Below are 16128 nucleotides of genomic sequence, written 5' to 3' on the forward strand. Positions count from 1 at the left end.
AAGTCTGTGAACGTTTGCATTTGGCCTGTGAGAATTTCTTGGGGAAAGCCAAACCAGGTGAACTGAAATGGGAATTGGAAGGTGATTCAGTCAATGTACTTGATCCTTGTGGATCTCTTCCAACTCAGAATATTTGAGGATTCTATAATACTCTGAATTCACATTTTGTTAAATTCTTCTTTGTGTTCCTGAACAGACACATGTGGAAGTTGAAACAAAGTTTAACAAAAAGCACATTTAAAATGATGACAGAAGAAAGAAATAAGTAATTTTCAGAAGCAATCCCCAAACGCATGGGAACACCAAATATTCACAGTGGATAGACAGAAATGGGCAACCAACTGAGCCCTGAGAGCTAAAGGTATGTGTTTACTCCAATACTGATTAAATTCCTTTTTCCTCCCTTTTACCTACCAAGTCTGTGCTCTGATGATTCTAATGCTTCTCAGTGTCTCCTAGCATGTTTAATACCTTTTGTTTGTTACAATTTTAATTTCAATTTCCATAACATTATGCCTAACTTTATCCAATGAAAACTCTAAGAAAAACTATCGTGTGTTAATATGTTTTAAATACTTGAGCAGGGAAGAGAAAAGAAAATTATTAAGTGATGGTTCCACTTTGCAGTCTTACCACTCTCCCAAAATTATCATTAGAGTTTGGATGTTAGCAACAGATTTCACCCTACCCAGCAATATAAAGACAAACTCAATTTCTGTTTAAATCCCAGGCTAACAGCTGAAGCCACCAGCAGAAAACCTGACAGTAAACAGTGATCATAAGTATAGAAATCTCAGTTTAATGTTATCTCAGTGGCTTCAAAAAAACGCAAGGTGATGAATCATTCCCTTTCAACCCAGGGGAGCCCAGGAGCTATAACATTATGTACCTAGTTTAAGAAATTCTCCCATTGCCAATTTCTCATGTTAAGCCCACCAAAATAAAATAGCTGCAAATGCTATGTTGTAACTTACAATGCTTTATTAATGAATTAAATTAATTAATTAAATGGCTACTTACCATAATACTATATAAACAGATCTTAGGACTATGATGGAAACTAGTGTTCCATACATGATCTGAAAATAAAAAGAGAGAAAATTTAGCAGTTGGGTTCAAGAGCCCTTATAAAATATTACAGGAGTAAAAATTTTTTGCAGCCTCTGTTTTTTTTGTTTTTATTTTTAAGTCTCAGGAAAATAGCATTCCTTCTAACTTCATCTCCAGAAAGCTGTCTATTCAAGTTTCAAATAGAAGTATGATTATAAAGCATGTCCTTTACACAATTACAGGAAAAAGCCAGTTTTGTAAAACCAATGTTCCACCATTCTAAATCGGAAAGCAAACACTAGATGGCACTCAGAAAGCATCCTGAAATCAAAACCAGTAACCAACTCCTATTATCTCTTCTCTCTCTGTGCATTTTAGCCCAGGATTGTACAAGCATCAGCTAAAGCTGTTTTTGAAAGCAGTACTTCTATTTGATTAATGTTTTCCTGAAAGCAAACACCTGAATAGACTCTGCACTATTCCCACACTGAGCATCACTAAGGGGATAAACTTTCCAGGAAGCATTTCAAACAACTATTACAGATTGTTTGTATTCAATCTAATTATATAGTGGGAAGGCTGCACATGCTGAAAAGATCCATGAGCAAAATCTGACTCACTGTAGGCTTGATGAATTTGAATGCAATCACCTGACTTAAAAAAAGTCAAAGTAATAATTTATTTTTTGCCTCGTGATCTTCAAATCACTCTCCTTTTTTTATTCACAAACTTAAAATCCAAGTAAAACCACCTCCAAGATGTACAGATCTTAAAGAAGAGGAAAAAATGTGGCCAGTCATGCCCAAGAGTGATGCAGAAGTCACTGCAGCAGGAAGGATTTTTAGACACTGGTGACATTCAATTACTTTCTGTATTTTTTTTATTCTGAACACTGGTTTCCTCCTGTCAAAAGGCAGTTTGTTCCAAGCAGCTGTGCCTCACTTTTTTTGCCTCTTTCCAGTGGCCCACAAGCCTTCTAGTATCTTTTTCTTCCTTGTTCATTGACTTAACTCACCTATTTTGCTTCTACTTAACTACTATCCAATTCTACTACCTAGTTCTGCCTTTGTTTTACACAAAACAGAAAAATGATAAACCTTTGCTGTCTATTTTTAAAAGCTGCTACACCTCACAGACAAATCTGTGTCCTTACCATGTTCTATTTTCCTTCTTATACCCCTCTCCTTCTTTCTGACTGCCTTTGAGACAGGGACTGCCTCTCACTCTGCTGTAACTGGGGCGTTCAGATCCTACTAACCTGTAAGTATGTCTAGTCATCTCACATAAAATAGGTTACTGTAATAATGCAAAGTGAAACACGCCTTCCAAAAATCCATAAAGGCAAATTTGCAAACTCCTTTTAGCTTTAAGGATGAGGTTAGTACCACACACTGTATTATTAGTGCACATATACGGAACAAGACAGATAACAGAGCCTTTATGTTTGACAACAGGTAAAAGTAAGCTCCAATACTGACTATTCAAAGTCAGTCAGCACAGCAGCTCCTCATTTGCATTCAGAACAAGATTAAAGAACTTCAGTAAATAAATTACTACTACTGTGTGTTCTGCTCTGTAGAGCTAAACAAAGAAAAACTATTTGAAAGGCTAATTGGTTCTGGCTTGTAATTTATACAAAGCTGTTAGTTAATTCCAGTCCCCTTTTTGGGGTGCAGCAAGTAAACCAGGAAAAAAAAGAAAACCAACAAAACCCGCTAGACACAGCTTAAGTGCTTATCAGTCCCAAGCTAAGGGTAGGGAGGGGAGTGCTCAGGTGTGCTAGCTGCTGCCTGCTGGTACAATTCTTCATTGCTGACATTTTGCCTAAAAAGATCTAACCACATAAATACATTATTTGCCTCATTTGAAACAGCCCTTTTCATTTTTTTCTAATCAAATACAGCAATTTATTCTAAGAGAGAGATGGTACAGAGGAAGATACTCATAGAAAGGCTCCTCCAGAATGCAAATTACAGTTTGATTTGCCGATCTCTCTCTTTGCTCCTTCTTAAAATTTCCATTGCTAAAATACTCCTTTGCAGTAGAGATATGGGAAAAAACTATCCATTAAGAGCAATTTCTGTCATACACATTAGGGGCTGTGACCACCCTTATGCTTGTACCCAAATTGCTTTTGGATTGTTTGAACAAGGAGTTCAATAGTGTCAGACTATGCCTAGGGAAACAGATGTTACAGGCAGCCTAAAGCCCAGGTAAAATGCTACCTTTTTCAGCAGTTGCTAAAAGCAGGAAAGAGCAAAAGCTAGGAAAAGCTTCTTCGCAGAGTTTTCAGCTTGGTATTTCCTAGTGAGTTAATGGCTTGCAGAAGAGGACAGTAGTAATGGAGGAAGGAAAAAAAACCCCAAAAAACAGTGCAGTGACTGAAGAAAAATATGCCCATAGCTGACACTTCAATTTCTTGCCTTTTCCGCTTCCCCACCCAAACAGGTTGTTAGCAGTAAAACACATTTGTGTTTAAAAGCCTGTAAAAGACTGGAACAACAAACTGTTCTGCTCTGTATGCTCCAATCCTCCTCACTGAAGGTGAGCACCCAGGAGGTGCTGCTGTGATATACAGAGACTGTAGCTGCACACCTCCCTCAGCTGTTTCTTACTAGAGGGCTACACACCAAGCTGCACAATTTAGTTCAGATGTCAGGCAGCAGTGCTTACTTTATGCCCTTTACCATCCATGGCTTTACTATTTTTTAGAAAGGTAAAACTTTGTTAGGTATCACATCCAGGCACTCCTGGCACTCCTTTGGTGATCTGTGAACAGTTTAGAACAAGAATAGTTTGTATTTGTCCATCAGTACATCTCTTCCATTTCGAATCACTCCTCATCCTCAGGGTCTCCCAGTTATCTGTTCATTTCCTCTCGAACTTTGTATCATCACAAGTACCAGCAGTACACTCTTCTTTTTCCTGCTACAGGTTGTTAAAAAGGAAACCAACCAAACAAAACAGTCCCCCTACTGATTCCAAGAAAATTCAGGCTTTTTCATAATCTCCTTTAGTAATTTTTCACTAGTCACTACCTTAACCCTATTTGCAACTCTCCTACTGATCTGCTTCATCAGCTGGCTTGGTTTCTCATGGGACACCACAAGAATATTCTAGAATGCCTATTTTTTACATAAAATTTCTTAACATAGAAGAAACAGCTATTTATTATATTTTTCCATTAACCTTTTAATTATTTGTTTGCTAAAATTTGCCTCAAACTGTCATAGCAGATGACTACACAAATAAAACAGGGTTTTAGAACTATTTCACTATTCACATAATTTGGCTCACTAGCTGAACAATGTTTTTGATCATGACAAGTGATCAGATGTGATATGCTGCAAGCAGACATCAGGATGGAACACGTTGCTGTGTAGTGACAGCTTTCTAGGCCTCATCATATTAGGAAGAAGGCTACTGGTAGGACTTGAGTTGAAAGTTTAACTTCCAGAGTAACTGCCTCTACTTCCAGGGCTGTCTCTGTATTTATGTGGATCACTTCACACTAGCAGCCATTCTTCCCCTGCCCCTTTCCCTGTATACATGTGGTAAACAGGGATGAACAACTAATCTGATTTAAAATTAATTTCAAGTAGAGTTTCAACCTGTAGACTTCCCCAACCAGATTTACATCAGAAAATAAATTTGTGTGCCAGATGGAAAAGAGAGGAGAGGCACAGCTGTTTTCTGTGACAATGATACTGGCTTAAAAACAACCAGGCAGCTGGGACATAGGGCTGTTTAGCACCTTGAAAACTAGGATTAATAGTGCTCTAGTTTAAGAGATTTAAATATAAACAAGAAAATATATGGCTGTAAAGACTATTAATATATTTCATTTAATTGATGAGGTGGCAAAAAATACTAGGTCAGCTGTCAAGCAGGAATTGTTTTTTTCCTTCAAATGATGTGCTGCCTCCAACTTACCAAAACATGCATCTCATGCTTCCAACAGCTGAAGCAATAAAAATCTTAAAAATCTCCCTTAATATATGGATGCAGAAAAAAAAGCTGGTCTCTGCTGCCACTGTGCTATGGACAACAAACTGAAATCACCTCTGTGCCCTGCTGGCAGATGGCAATTTATGAGCCTAAATTGGAAAGACAAGTAGAAAGTAACTTAGGTAAAAATGAAGCTTGGATCCTGGTTGCTAAATGTAATAGGATCCTTTTTTCATTCTTACTGGCCTCCTTCCACATGAAAAAAAAAAACAAGCCCACAATCCAGACCGAAACAATGAACAACAAAAAGTTATCCTTGTAGTTCTTCCTCTTTTTGCAAGGCTGAAAAAATGATCACAGACAAACACCTGGAGGAACCAAATACTGCTTTCTCTCCTGATGCTGCTTTCTAACCCAGTTAGAAAGACTGTGATTTAAACTATGATTGCATGAACACATTTAATTTTACTTCAAGTCTAAGTGAACCACTCAGTTTGAAAATGCTTACAGAAATTATTTAATTTTTTATGCACTCTAAAATAATGTACAAGTATTAAGAAAATAACCTTACTTAGCTGTGCAACCAGGGAAATATTTCCTCAGGATTTACAACATATTTGGCAAAGACTGTGAATAAATGACTACAGTACTTGAGCATTTGGAATTCGGCCATAACTGTATGTTCTCCATAAAAATCAATTTGGAAAGAATTGTAAAAAGTCCAATACTTTTATGGGATCCAAATATTTTCTACATCGATTCCTCATGTATAAATTATAACAGCGAATTCATATTCTGAACCTAAGAGAAAACAGATGCAGAAAATTAAAGGCATGGGATAACAGTTTAAGGTTTCCCTCTTTCCCAAAAAGTTATAATATCTATTGTGTTAGTTTTTGTGATATGGGGCAATACCTATGCCAATGCATCAAAATGGACTATAGTGAAGCTGCAATGTATTTATTCCAATAAATGCAGCTTGGTAAAATAATTGATTAAAGAGATAAAAGTTCATTATAAATAGTAGATTTTGCCACTGTTGTTAATAAAACTACTCTAAGTCACTTCATTCAAAACCCATTAAGACCAGCTCAGTAAAAGCACCAGAAATTGTCACTTTCATCCCAGTCAGTACCTTTCTGCTGGAAATGTAAGTAGGGCAAAAAAAATAAAGGATTTAATTAATATCACCAAAAGATCCCATACTGCAATTTTCTCTTTTATCTACAGGTAGGGTAAAAATTCATGTTTCTAGGAGAGATTATTTGGAGCAGCTGAAAACTTATTCTCTTGATCAGCACTTCACTAATCCACCAACAAGAGCCACGTATCATTTTTACAACTGCTGATGCAGCAGGCATATTTTGACAAGCAGTGGCACTACCAATTGCAAAAAGCAAAGCTTTAAAGCTCCGTCTTGCAAAGAGCTCAGTGCTTTTTGCTTGGCAATTTTTCAGCTGTTATCCCTAATAAAAAAAACACAAATGAGGGAAAACTACCCACGGCATACCGAAATGAGCATCGTTTCCTAACCTCCTGTGAAGAGGTAAGTGATGCAGGTCCTATCCCCACAGGCAGGGGATGCATATTAATACTGCTACAAAAGGAGCCTGTACCAAATATGCCATTAAGTCTGGACAAAGCAGTCTGGTACAAAACCCTAGAAGGCATTCTGTGCTTAAACTCACCTTGAATTTCCACAAAGTAAAGCTGAGTAGTTAAACTCAAACTAATATGTTAAAGCAGAGAGAAGAATGTGGTGCTAAGTCAATCAAGACATCTTATGATGTAAGGTCATAGTTTCAAAGCAGCTGCTAATGGAAAGCAGCAGGAAAAGACTTATTTAGCTGTTCCTCTCTCACACCTCAGGGTCACCTCATTACCCTTGCCACAGATGAAAACCATAGGAAATATTAGGTCAAAAGCTAAAACACAACACACATTAAGCAATCTAGTTTTTCAGGTCACTAAGTAAGAGGATGGTGACATGACAGGCAGCAATACTGCTTAAAGAAAAAACAAATGGCAAATTATGCTTCTCTTCCATCTTTCTTCTAGCAGTAAAATACTGTAACACATTCCACTGAAATAGCATAGTTAAAAACCAAAACTAGCTCTTCCAACAGAGCAAGATTTACCTGATGGAATACAGGCTCTTTCAAATCTAGGTAAACCTGGAACAATTAAAAAAGAGAAATAATTTGCAACAGAACCATCATAATATTATTCATCTAAATATTGCCAAGGCTTCTCCTGCTAGAATCAAGCCATGAGTGCCTATCCATGCACCATTAAAGTTGATCGTATATTTCAAGTTTCCTCTGGCAAAACCTGAGGTTTTAACTGTGGAATTATTTTAAACTAAGAAGCACCAATAGAAACATTAACATCTAACATAAGGCTTCTAATTTAGTAGATTTGAACACATACAAAAACAATTAAGATACTGAAGTTACCAGATGTTCTCAATACGCACTGCAAGAAGAAAACATACTTAATTTTGATTTGCTATTATTGTTTTTGACAACAGTGTAATGTTTCAATTAATTTTACAAAAAGCTAGTAGTTCTTCCTATTAGTAATACAGCTAATTTAAGTTATGTTCTTGAAAAGGGAAGGGCACTAGACCCTAGGCATAATGTGCCACAAGTGTAAAAAATTTTAGGAGAAACAGAAGAGAAGAGGCAAGTATTTTGGCAGCTGAAGATGACTTATAATAATACTTTAATTTTTAAAGAAATGGTTATCAATAAAAATTACATAGGAAATTCCATCTGTGGTTGACAGCCAGAATGAAACTGAATTTATTAATAAAGAATGAGCACTCCACTGACAAAAGGAGACAAGTTAGCCATGACACAAAAAAATTAGAAGCATTTTAACTAACAGCTAAGTTCTTCTTGTATTCTGCCTGTTTTAAAACACCAGTCTGGATCCTGGACTGGGTATCACAGTTCACTTTTCTGCAATCAAGAAGAATGATTCTTATTTCTACAGAAGAATTAAAGTGAAAGAAGGTGAGAAACACAGCTTATCCAAGGTCTCATGTTAAGTTAATGGCAACTGTTTTTCTCACATTCCTATTCTAGCAACTGAATTATTGCTTTTCCTCCTTATTTATTCTGTACAGTGGTTTAGATAGAAAGGTTTTAGTTTTCTCTGGCCAGCAACATAATTTTCCCAACAAAAGAATAATTTGTCTTTCTTGACTGGAAGTGACAGAGATTTAGTATTGCCTCTATAACATTCCTCCAACTGTCAGAAAAACTGCCAAACTAAGGGTGAAAATGCCATATTAGAAAAAGTTACTTACTATGCTGACTACGACGCTGTATGTTATTAACAAGAAAAGCAGTGCATAATTGACTGTATTCTTGTACTTGAAACATTCATACCTGGAAGAGAGGATAAAGGAGAGAGATAACATTCATCACTTGCCATATAATGGATGCAATTTCCAAGGTATAATATTAAAAAATATGTGAGAAAATTGATTCAAATTAGTCTTAGGCCCCTCCAGAAATTCTAACTCCTTCCAAAAAGATGTATTATTTTAAGAAAAAAATCATGCTCTTACCAATAAATGCTTTTTTAAAAATCTAAAGCAAAAAAACCCTAACACCAATAAGCTCAAGCATATGCCAAGAAATAACCCACTCTAAGAAAAGAGTTTCTGAAGCAGAAGTGTTTTCAGAAGGTGCTTACAGGGTGATAATGGATGGCAAATTAGAAATTAGTTTAAAATGCGACACAGCTGTCAAAAACATTACTGAGCAAACAGTAATTTTTTGCCTTACAAAATTGTTAACTCAGATCTGTTAAAATGTAGGTTGTTAATGGCTTCACTACAGTTGAAGTGCAGTAAATTTGCTAGATTGGGTACCAGTAGAAGTGGAGTGTAAAACCACCTGACTGCTCCCAGTATGTAAAACAACCAATTAAAATTACCTTCACAATGTCTCAGTCTCAGTTGTGATGGAAATACACACACATCCCAGACTATATCTTCATCAGAAAAAAGGTCCAAAAACCCAGCAAAATGAATTTTGAGAAGCCCATTATCGTCAGTGTTGAAGGAAGCTGTCTATATAATTCCAAGTTACATCTGTCTAGTTCCTTTGTTTATAAACTTGGAGAAACAGACACCATCATGAATCGATAAAAGGAAATAAAATAAAAATACATCTGGGAAACAAAAAGTCTAAAGGCAGCACTAATGTGCTACTTTGCAAAATGGCTTGCTGAAGTAATTACACAGCTTGAGAATCAGCAGGACTGAATGATGTATAAGGGAATGTCCTGTGCACAACCACCTGCAACCTACCTTCAATCAAACCAAAACAATTATTAAAGGCCTCCTATATGACATTAGCTCATTTTTTTGAGCATTTTAATTGCTACCAGACATACATACACAGAATCTTACTGGAGCTATAAATGCAGTAACAGACTTCAGTGCTTTTGAAGATAATAAAGTAATGACTATACTAAAAAAAAAAAAATAAAACGGATAGATTTTTTATAGCCATTTCTCATCCTTTTTTCCAATCACATTCAAATCAGACAAATGCAAAGGCAATTTCAAGGAGATAGGGAGCTACAATGGAAATATTTCTGCTAAAAGAGGCATTATGATTCTGGTCCTGAGTTTGTACAAATCACACTAACGTATGAGTCACAAACTGAGGGCAATTTCCATAGATAGGGGTTTAGTCCTAAAGCATCCCATCTCCATTGCAAGCTACCAGTAATCTTCAACAAGACATCACAATTTTCAAAAGCTGAATATTTGATATGCTCAAAAGCAAAAATATATTTTTTTCTCTTTTTGTCTGCAACAAGTTGATTTATCATTTGCATTTTCCAAGTGACAGAACAAATCATATTCAATCCAGACCTTGCAGCAACAGGCAAGAAAAAGCCAGCTTAGGGTATCTTTACATTATTTGCATCTTTACATTATCAAATGCTACATTGCTCCCAAAATTAAATGGGAGAACATATTCTGGCATCACATTAAGCTGTCATGCATGTTCTAAGACACTCTCCCCAAAATATGTATTCAACTCATAAAATCTTGTCCCCTTAATTTTCCAGATGAGTGAAAAGCAGGTTTAGCCAGAAATATGAAATTTGAATTTTGAGCCAGAATACATCATAGAAATCCAACTCAAATAAATTATAATGTTGCTAATTTTGTAGGCTTTGCTGAAGTTGATTTTATTATGTCTGCTGTTTTTACAGAAGTAGCACTGAGCTCTGATTGTATACTACACTAAGGCTTTAATGAGTGGGTTTTTTCCCCTACTGAAAAAAAACCCATTGGTAAAATATATCTAAAGTAGAAAAACTAGGACTAAAGCCAGCCTGGTACTCTAATATCATAATGCTCTACAAAAACAGATCTCACTGAAAGCAGTAGAAGTGTTCTCTCCATATATGCTAAATTTTGCTTCAGAGACTCTACATTTCAAAAGTTACCATTTCATAAATATTCAAGGAAAAAAATTAACAAGTACTTACAGGCAGTAGACGAACACACAACAACTGTATATCATTGGCAGTTCATCCAACAACTGCAAAAAGCAAAGACATCAAAACATGAAAGCTACTTTTAACTCACAAGCTTGTCTAAGTTAATTAAGGAGAAGTAAGTCTTAAGTAAACAGAGTTTTTAAGTCATTTGGATATCCATCTTCTTGACTGTACTCTAACACGTAGCACTGTCAAACCCTGTTCAGCTGCATTAAAAAGCTTATTACTCTGAATCTTTTAAATATTATCCTTCATAAACGCCCACACCTTCAAAGAATCTTGACATTTTTGCTGCTCATACCTCTTAAGATATTTGTAGGAATTAGCTCTGTAAAGCCAGGCTGAAGAAGACCATCCCATCCATGGCCTTACAGTCAGGAGCATGTTCTTACTTGACAGAGAAATTGAAATGTAATTTTTCCATAGCATAAATTACAATTTTAGCCCATTCGGATGGGCAATATGCTTGCATGTTTACTTCCTAATTTTTGAAATTTCTTACATTGTTTTAATTCAGAGACAGGGTTTTTTGTTTGTTTGATGTGGGGTTCTTGTGGGCTGTTTTGTTGGTGTTTTCTCCCAGAAATTATGGCTGCACATAAGGTTTTATTATCTCAAATAACTTATATACTTTGGGAGAAGAATGATGTGTTTCAGCTAAAACAGTTACTTCTCCAGGAACTTGCCACCTTAATAGAATGGAATTAAAGTTGTAATCACAAGAGAGTTGATTTCTCAATAGCAGGTACACTCAAAATTGCCATTTAACATTAGCAGGAAAAAGAATCATAGCATCATTTTCTTGTAGAACTTCTCATCAAAGAACTTTCACGAATTTCTGCTTATAAATATACACTTAAACTTACCTTCCTATTAAGGAAGGACTGAAAATCATGGAAGTGAAAAAGGATACAAATGGATCAATGAAGATCCACAGCTCCTGATTTCTAATATGTTAGGCAAACATTAATAGTAAGAGCTTTTAGAACTTTTAGAGCTTGACTTCTAAGGAAAACAAGAACTAGATGCAAAAAAGATTATGACCTTTTTCAATCATCACTCAAAGTTCTTGATGGCTGTGCCTGTAAAGAAATTGCTTTCCTACTACTGCTACAGGGTACTTAAGCTCATAACAATGTTATTCTAAACAATGAGATTGTTAAGAGCAGTAAGCAGCTCACTCAAACCCTTTTATAAAGCCAGCCTGATTCTGCTCAGTTTGGGATAATTTTCTAACTGCACTGTCAAAATCTCCATTTTTGCTTTAAAATTTCCTATTGTGAAAAAAAGAAAAAAAAAGTGGATCTAATTCTTTATGAAAGAAGAGATATGTATTATCTTGAGTGTGAAGTATTAGCTCATTGTGATTTTGGTTATATAAAGCTCAGGAACTGTTTCACAAGAGCGCTGAACAGCTCTGCTGCCCAGCTGCCACTGATAGGGCAGATGTTGCTTCTGCCCCCACGCTGCCACTGCCTCTCTCCAGTGAGGAGATCAGACTGGTCTGGCTTATGGGAAGCCAGGTCCAGGTGCTGAGCCAGCACACAACCAATCTTGCAGAGCAAGGTTTAAATGCCAGACCTGTGCATTACAGGGTCAGGGACCTCAACAGGCAGCACTAAGTATCAGGAGCATTGGTAGCAGCTGAAGCTATCATGAATGTTTGGTGGCACCTTGCTATCACAGTAGTTCATCTTTGCTGTGATGCCTTAGAGGGGACAAAACAGAAACAATAGCTGAATTCAGCTTTACAGTAATAGTATTCTAAAAATTCAGAGATGTGCTTTTCCAAGTCTGGTAGGAATTAGCCACAGGATTAATTCATGTGGCTGTTAAAGAGTGTGAGTCATTTAACACCTCGTAAAAGAATAAGGCGGGGAAAGAACAAGAAATACAATACATGAAAATTTTCCAGATTTGGACAGGTGATTACACTCTTAAGTTCATATGCTGGCAGCATCTCAGGGACATTACAGTAGCAACAAAGAGTCTCTCGAAAAATCTTAACTAGAATTTGCATGCAGAAGACAATGACTTCTGTATCTAAAGGAATTAATGCTTCTAGGAGTACTGTCAAAGGCATGCCTGGACAATGAAGAACCACGGAAAGAAGGAAACTTAGGGAGCTGATTTCACTGGCTAAATAAGCATTTTGTGCATTCCTCAAGAATCCAATCAAGCAGATTCCCATAAAAATAACAGAAAAAGGAGTGATCTCCGCAGAAGTATTCTAACAACTGCTTTCAAGAACAGAAGCTTTCACATTTTTCTTAATTAAGCAAATTGAATCTATCATTTACAGTATTAAGATTGCAAAACAAATGTAAAAAAATAAAGTCTCCTTGAACAGCTATGCTGATTTGTAAACATAACAAGAGAAAGTGAATGAGAAAAGTTTATTTACTGGTTGAACTGTTTCCTCCATGGTGATCAGTAAACAAACAATTGGAATAATTATGGACCACTTGTGGATTGGCTGCCAAAATAAATGTACTTTCTCTGCCTCACACAAAGCCTTTTACATCAGTTGACAAGATGATGTAAGACATTCCTGCTTCCCTCTCATCTGCTTCTGCCCCATTTTACTTACCACGGTTCATAGGCCCCTTAGTTGTTCTGATGCAACACAAGAACTATTGGGCAAGCAGCAGCAAAGTGACTTAAATTAAAATAAAGCCTCTACACACACACATACAACTTCCAGTAACAACTGCAAAATAACCCCAACCAAAACAAACACCCAAAAAACCTTCCACCCAAAACAAAACAAACAACCACAATCTCTCCCTTCATAAAAGGTTTAACATATGGATCATCTAAATGATTGTGATTTCAGGGTGCCCTTTCTCACCTCTGCATCAGTGTGAGAAAGAGGATTTGAAATACTGGCCATGATAGGAACAAGGAGCTGAGGGAAGTAATATGAAAAAGGTGGAAAATCAAGGCAGTTTCACTACCAAATACAGGTAAATAGCACCCTAATTTGGGAGGGAGTGGTGAAATGGCTCTACAAACCACTTTTTTCATGCCAAGAAAAGCACCAAATATTCTTGCATGGTGACAGCGGTATGCTTTGTGGAAGCTGTCAGTCTCCACCATATGCCAGAGACACAAATCAGAGCACTATGGAGGCAAACATCAAGCAATCAGCAATATGCAGGTCCCACTGTGATCAGCAAAAATGCAGGACTCAATTCAGCTGCCACAGCATAGCTGCTTAATGCCACCTGAGATGCTCTGTCACCTCCAATAGACCCATCCAAGACTGGCAGATGTGATGGGAGTCTAAGAAAACCCCACCTTTGTGAGATGGGAGCTGAAGGCTTGAGAGAACACTCACAAGGTCCAAATTAATACTACACATCTCTGTTTAGACAAACAAATCTTTTTTGAGCAAAGATTGCCAGTGGAGTCTGGAGAATGATTCAGCCCAGCCAACTACCTCTGTCCACTCCACTGATTTAACTGTATTTCCATTGGCTGTGGTGGGAACACAGACTTTCAAATATAGGTTTCTTCATTTTGAACAAAATCCCACTTCATCCTGATTTTAATTCAAAGTTGCATTTCCTTAATCTTTGCAGAGGACAACAGGACAAGAATTCTTGTGTCACTTTAGAAAACAAGAAATACCAGGACAATCCTTATATCCTGTGACTTGTTCTAGAATGCTGTCTACTCAAAAATAAGAGAGAAGATGACTCAACTGCTACTCAGAAGATACTGATTTCAGTATTAATTCTACAGGTGCATCTAGATAAACAGAAACAAAGATAAGGAAAGTTACAATAGGTAGCAATAACTCTAGTTTATACTGCTAGCTATTATGCCAAAGCTGTGGATATTTTAAAATAACATCTTGTGTAAAAAGGTAACATGATTTCCCAAAGGATAAACTGTCCTCTACCAACATAAGCAATTGATGACAGTTCTTATTGTAGATGTAAGAATATATTTCTGTATATAATCAGTCAAAAATACCTATTGAAACAAGACCTGCATTACTGCCTTGTTGAGAGCAGGAGCCATGTACAATGGTACTTAAGGTAGATTAACTCATTTTATACAAATTTAATCTAGCCAAGAAATGGCAAATTGACTGTACAGTGAGATACACACAGAAAATGATTCAAAGCTACTTATCAGTACTCACCTGCATTTCATACTTCAGGGTCATGTGGAAGCACCAAGATCCCAATCCCACAGCTGAAAACAAACCAGAACTATTATCAGCATAATAGTATGCATGTAAAATTTTCAGGTACATAACTTAAATGCACGAAATGCATGCTTCAACAGTGAAAAAGCAATTATAACATCAGCATTTCACTGCAGGGACAAACCCCTCGTTTTTCACAGCCTTCTACTTTATATATTAGTCACCAATTAAATCCCTGAATTTACAGGGCTTGAGGTGTGAGTGCCCTCTTTACCTCCTCTCAATACTGTGTCCTATTAACTGGGTGTAATCTCGAAGATTAAAGGAGCAGAGGGAACCAGAAAGAATGGAGTGTTATGTATCAATTTGTCTTTTTCCTTTTATTTATTTTTTTTTTTAATTTTAAGTAAATTAAGATTTCTGTGTTCCAACTCTTCTATCAGGCAAAGCATCATTCAATAACTAGTACTTCTGGAAGACTATCAATATTTCTGCTTACTGTCCAGTTTTAAAACATGTGTTTTACTAAAAGCTTTCTCTTGTCTCCATAAAATATAGTGCTAATAACACTAAGGTCTGAGGTTTGATACCCACAGGGGCTGTTCATTTAAGAGCTAGACTTGATGATTCTTGTGGCTCCCTTCCAACTCAAGACAATTATGTGATTCAAAACCAGAAGTGAATTGCTGCTAGAACTCAGAATGAGAAACTCAAGGTAAACAAACCAATCCCACATAGGACTCATTTTGTGAAATGAGATTACCATTTCTGGGCTTTATCAATAGAAAGATGAGTTTCTAAGAAATTAACTGTATTTATTTGAAATACTTTCTTTACACATTTTGAATTTTCTTCTGAAGTTACTTTATGAGACATGCTTTGCCTATACAGTTTTTTCAGTCAGGCATGAATAATGCTTCATGGAAGTTAGATTTCTCTGTTTAGAGCAAAGCTGGTACAGTATTTAATGCATCATTCATTACTTTGAAATATTATCATTAAAACACTCTCATTAAGCACCAGCTCAGTTTTATTTTGCAAGAACAAGTACAGTAATGTGATGTCTTGTCTTCCTTTAAGAAATTGTTTTACCTCTGACTGTTGTTTCAGAGAAAGCCAAGTAATTTGCACTCAAGCCTTGATCACTGAGCAGTGCTGCCATATTTTGTGGATAGAGTATCACCTTGCTTACACACACCAGTCAAGTTTCACTGATGCATAAACAAGAATTCTATCTCTGTGCGCTCTGTAAAGGATTGCCAAGTCAGTCAAGAGACATGTCTAGAGATGCTTCCTTAGTTAATAACTAGAACTGTGATTATTACACTTACTCAGTGAAATTAAATACCTAAGCATGTAGCTTTACTGAAAAAAAAAAAAAAAAGTAATACAGCAACATTGCAAAATATATTAAGAAACACTTCAATGTCATTATT

General features: G+C 36.4%; 1 protein-coding gene across 1 annotated transcript in view; it reads right to left on the reverse strand.

The window, feature by feature from the left end:
* ACER3 (alkaline ceramidase 3) overlaps positions 1 to 16128 on the reverse strand; it is a 54198-nt gene that overhangs the window by 13195 nt on the left and 24875 nt on the right. Inside the window, exons 3-7 of the mRNA XM_015639452.3 lie at positions 14687 to 14739; positions 10522 to 10574; positions 8312 to 8393; positions 7137 to 7172; positions 1021 to 1079 (exon numbers count right to left, since the gene is read on the reverse strand). Coding sequence (XP_015494938.1) covers positions 1021 to 1079; positions 7137 to 7172; positions 8312 to 8393; positions 10522 to 10574; positions 14687 to 14739 — 283 coding nt within the window. The remainder of the gene's footprint in view (positions 1 to 1020; positions 1080 to 7136; positions 7173 to 8311; positions 8394 to 10521; positions 10575 to 14686; positions 14740 to 16128) is intronic.

The sequence above is a fragment of the Parus major genome, chromosome 1 (genome assembly GCF_001522545.3).
Source record: "Parus major isolate Abel chromosome 1, Parus_major1.1, whole genome shotgun sequence".
NCBI classification, from domain to species: Eukaryota; Metazoa; Chordata; class Aves; order Passeriformes; family Paridae; genus Parus; species Parus major.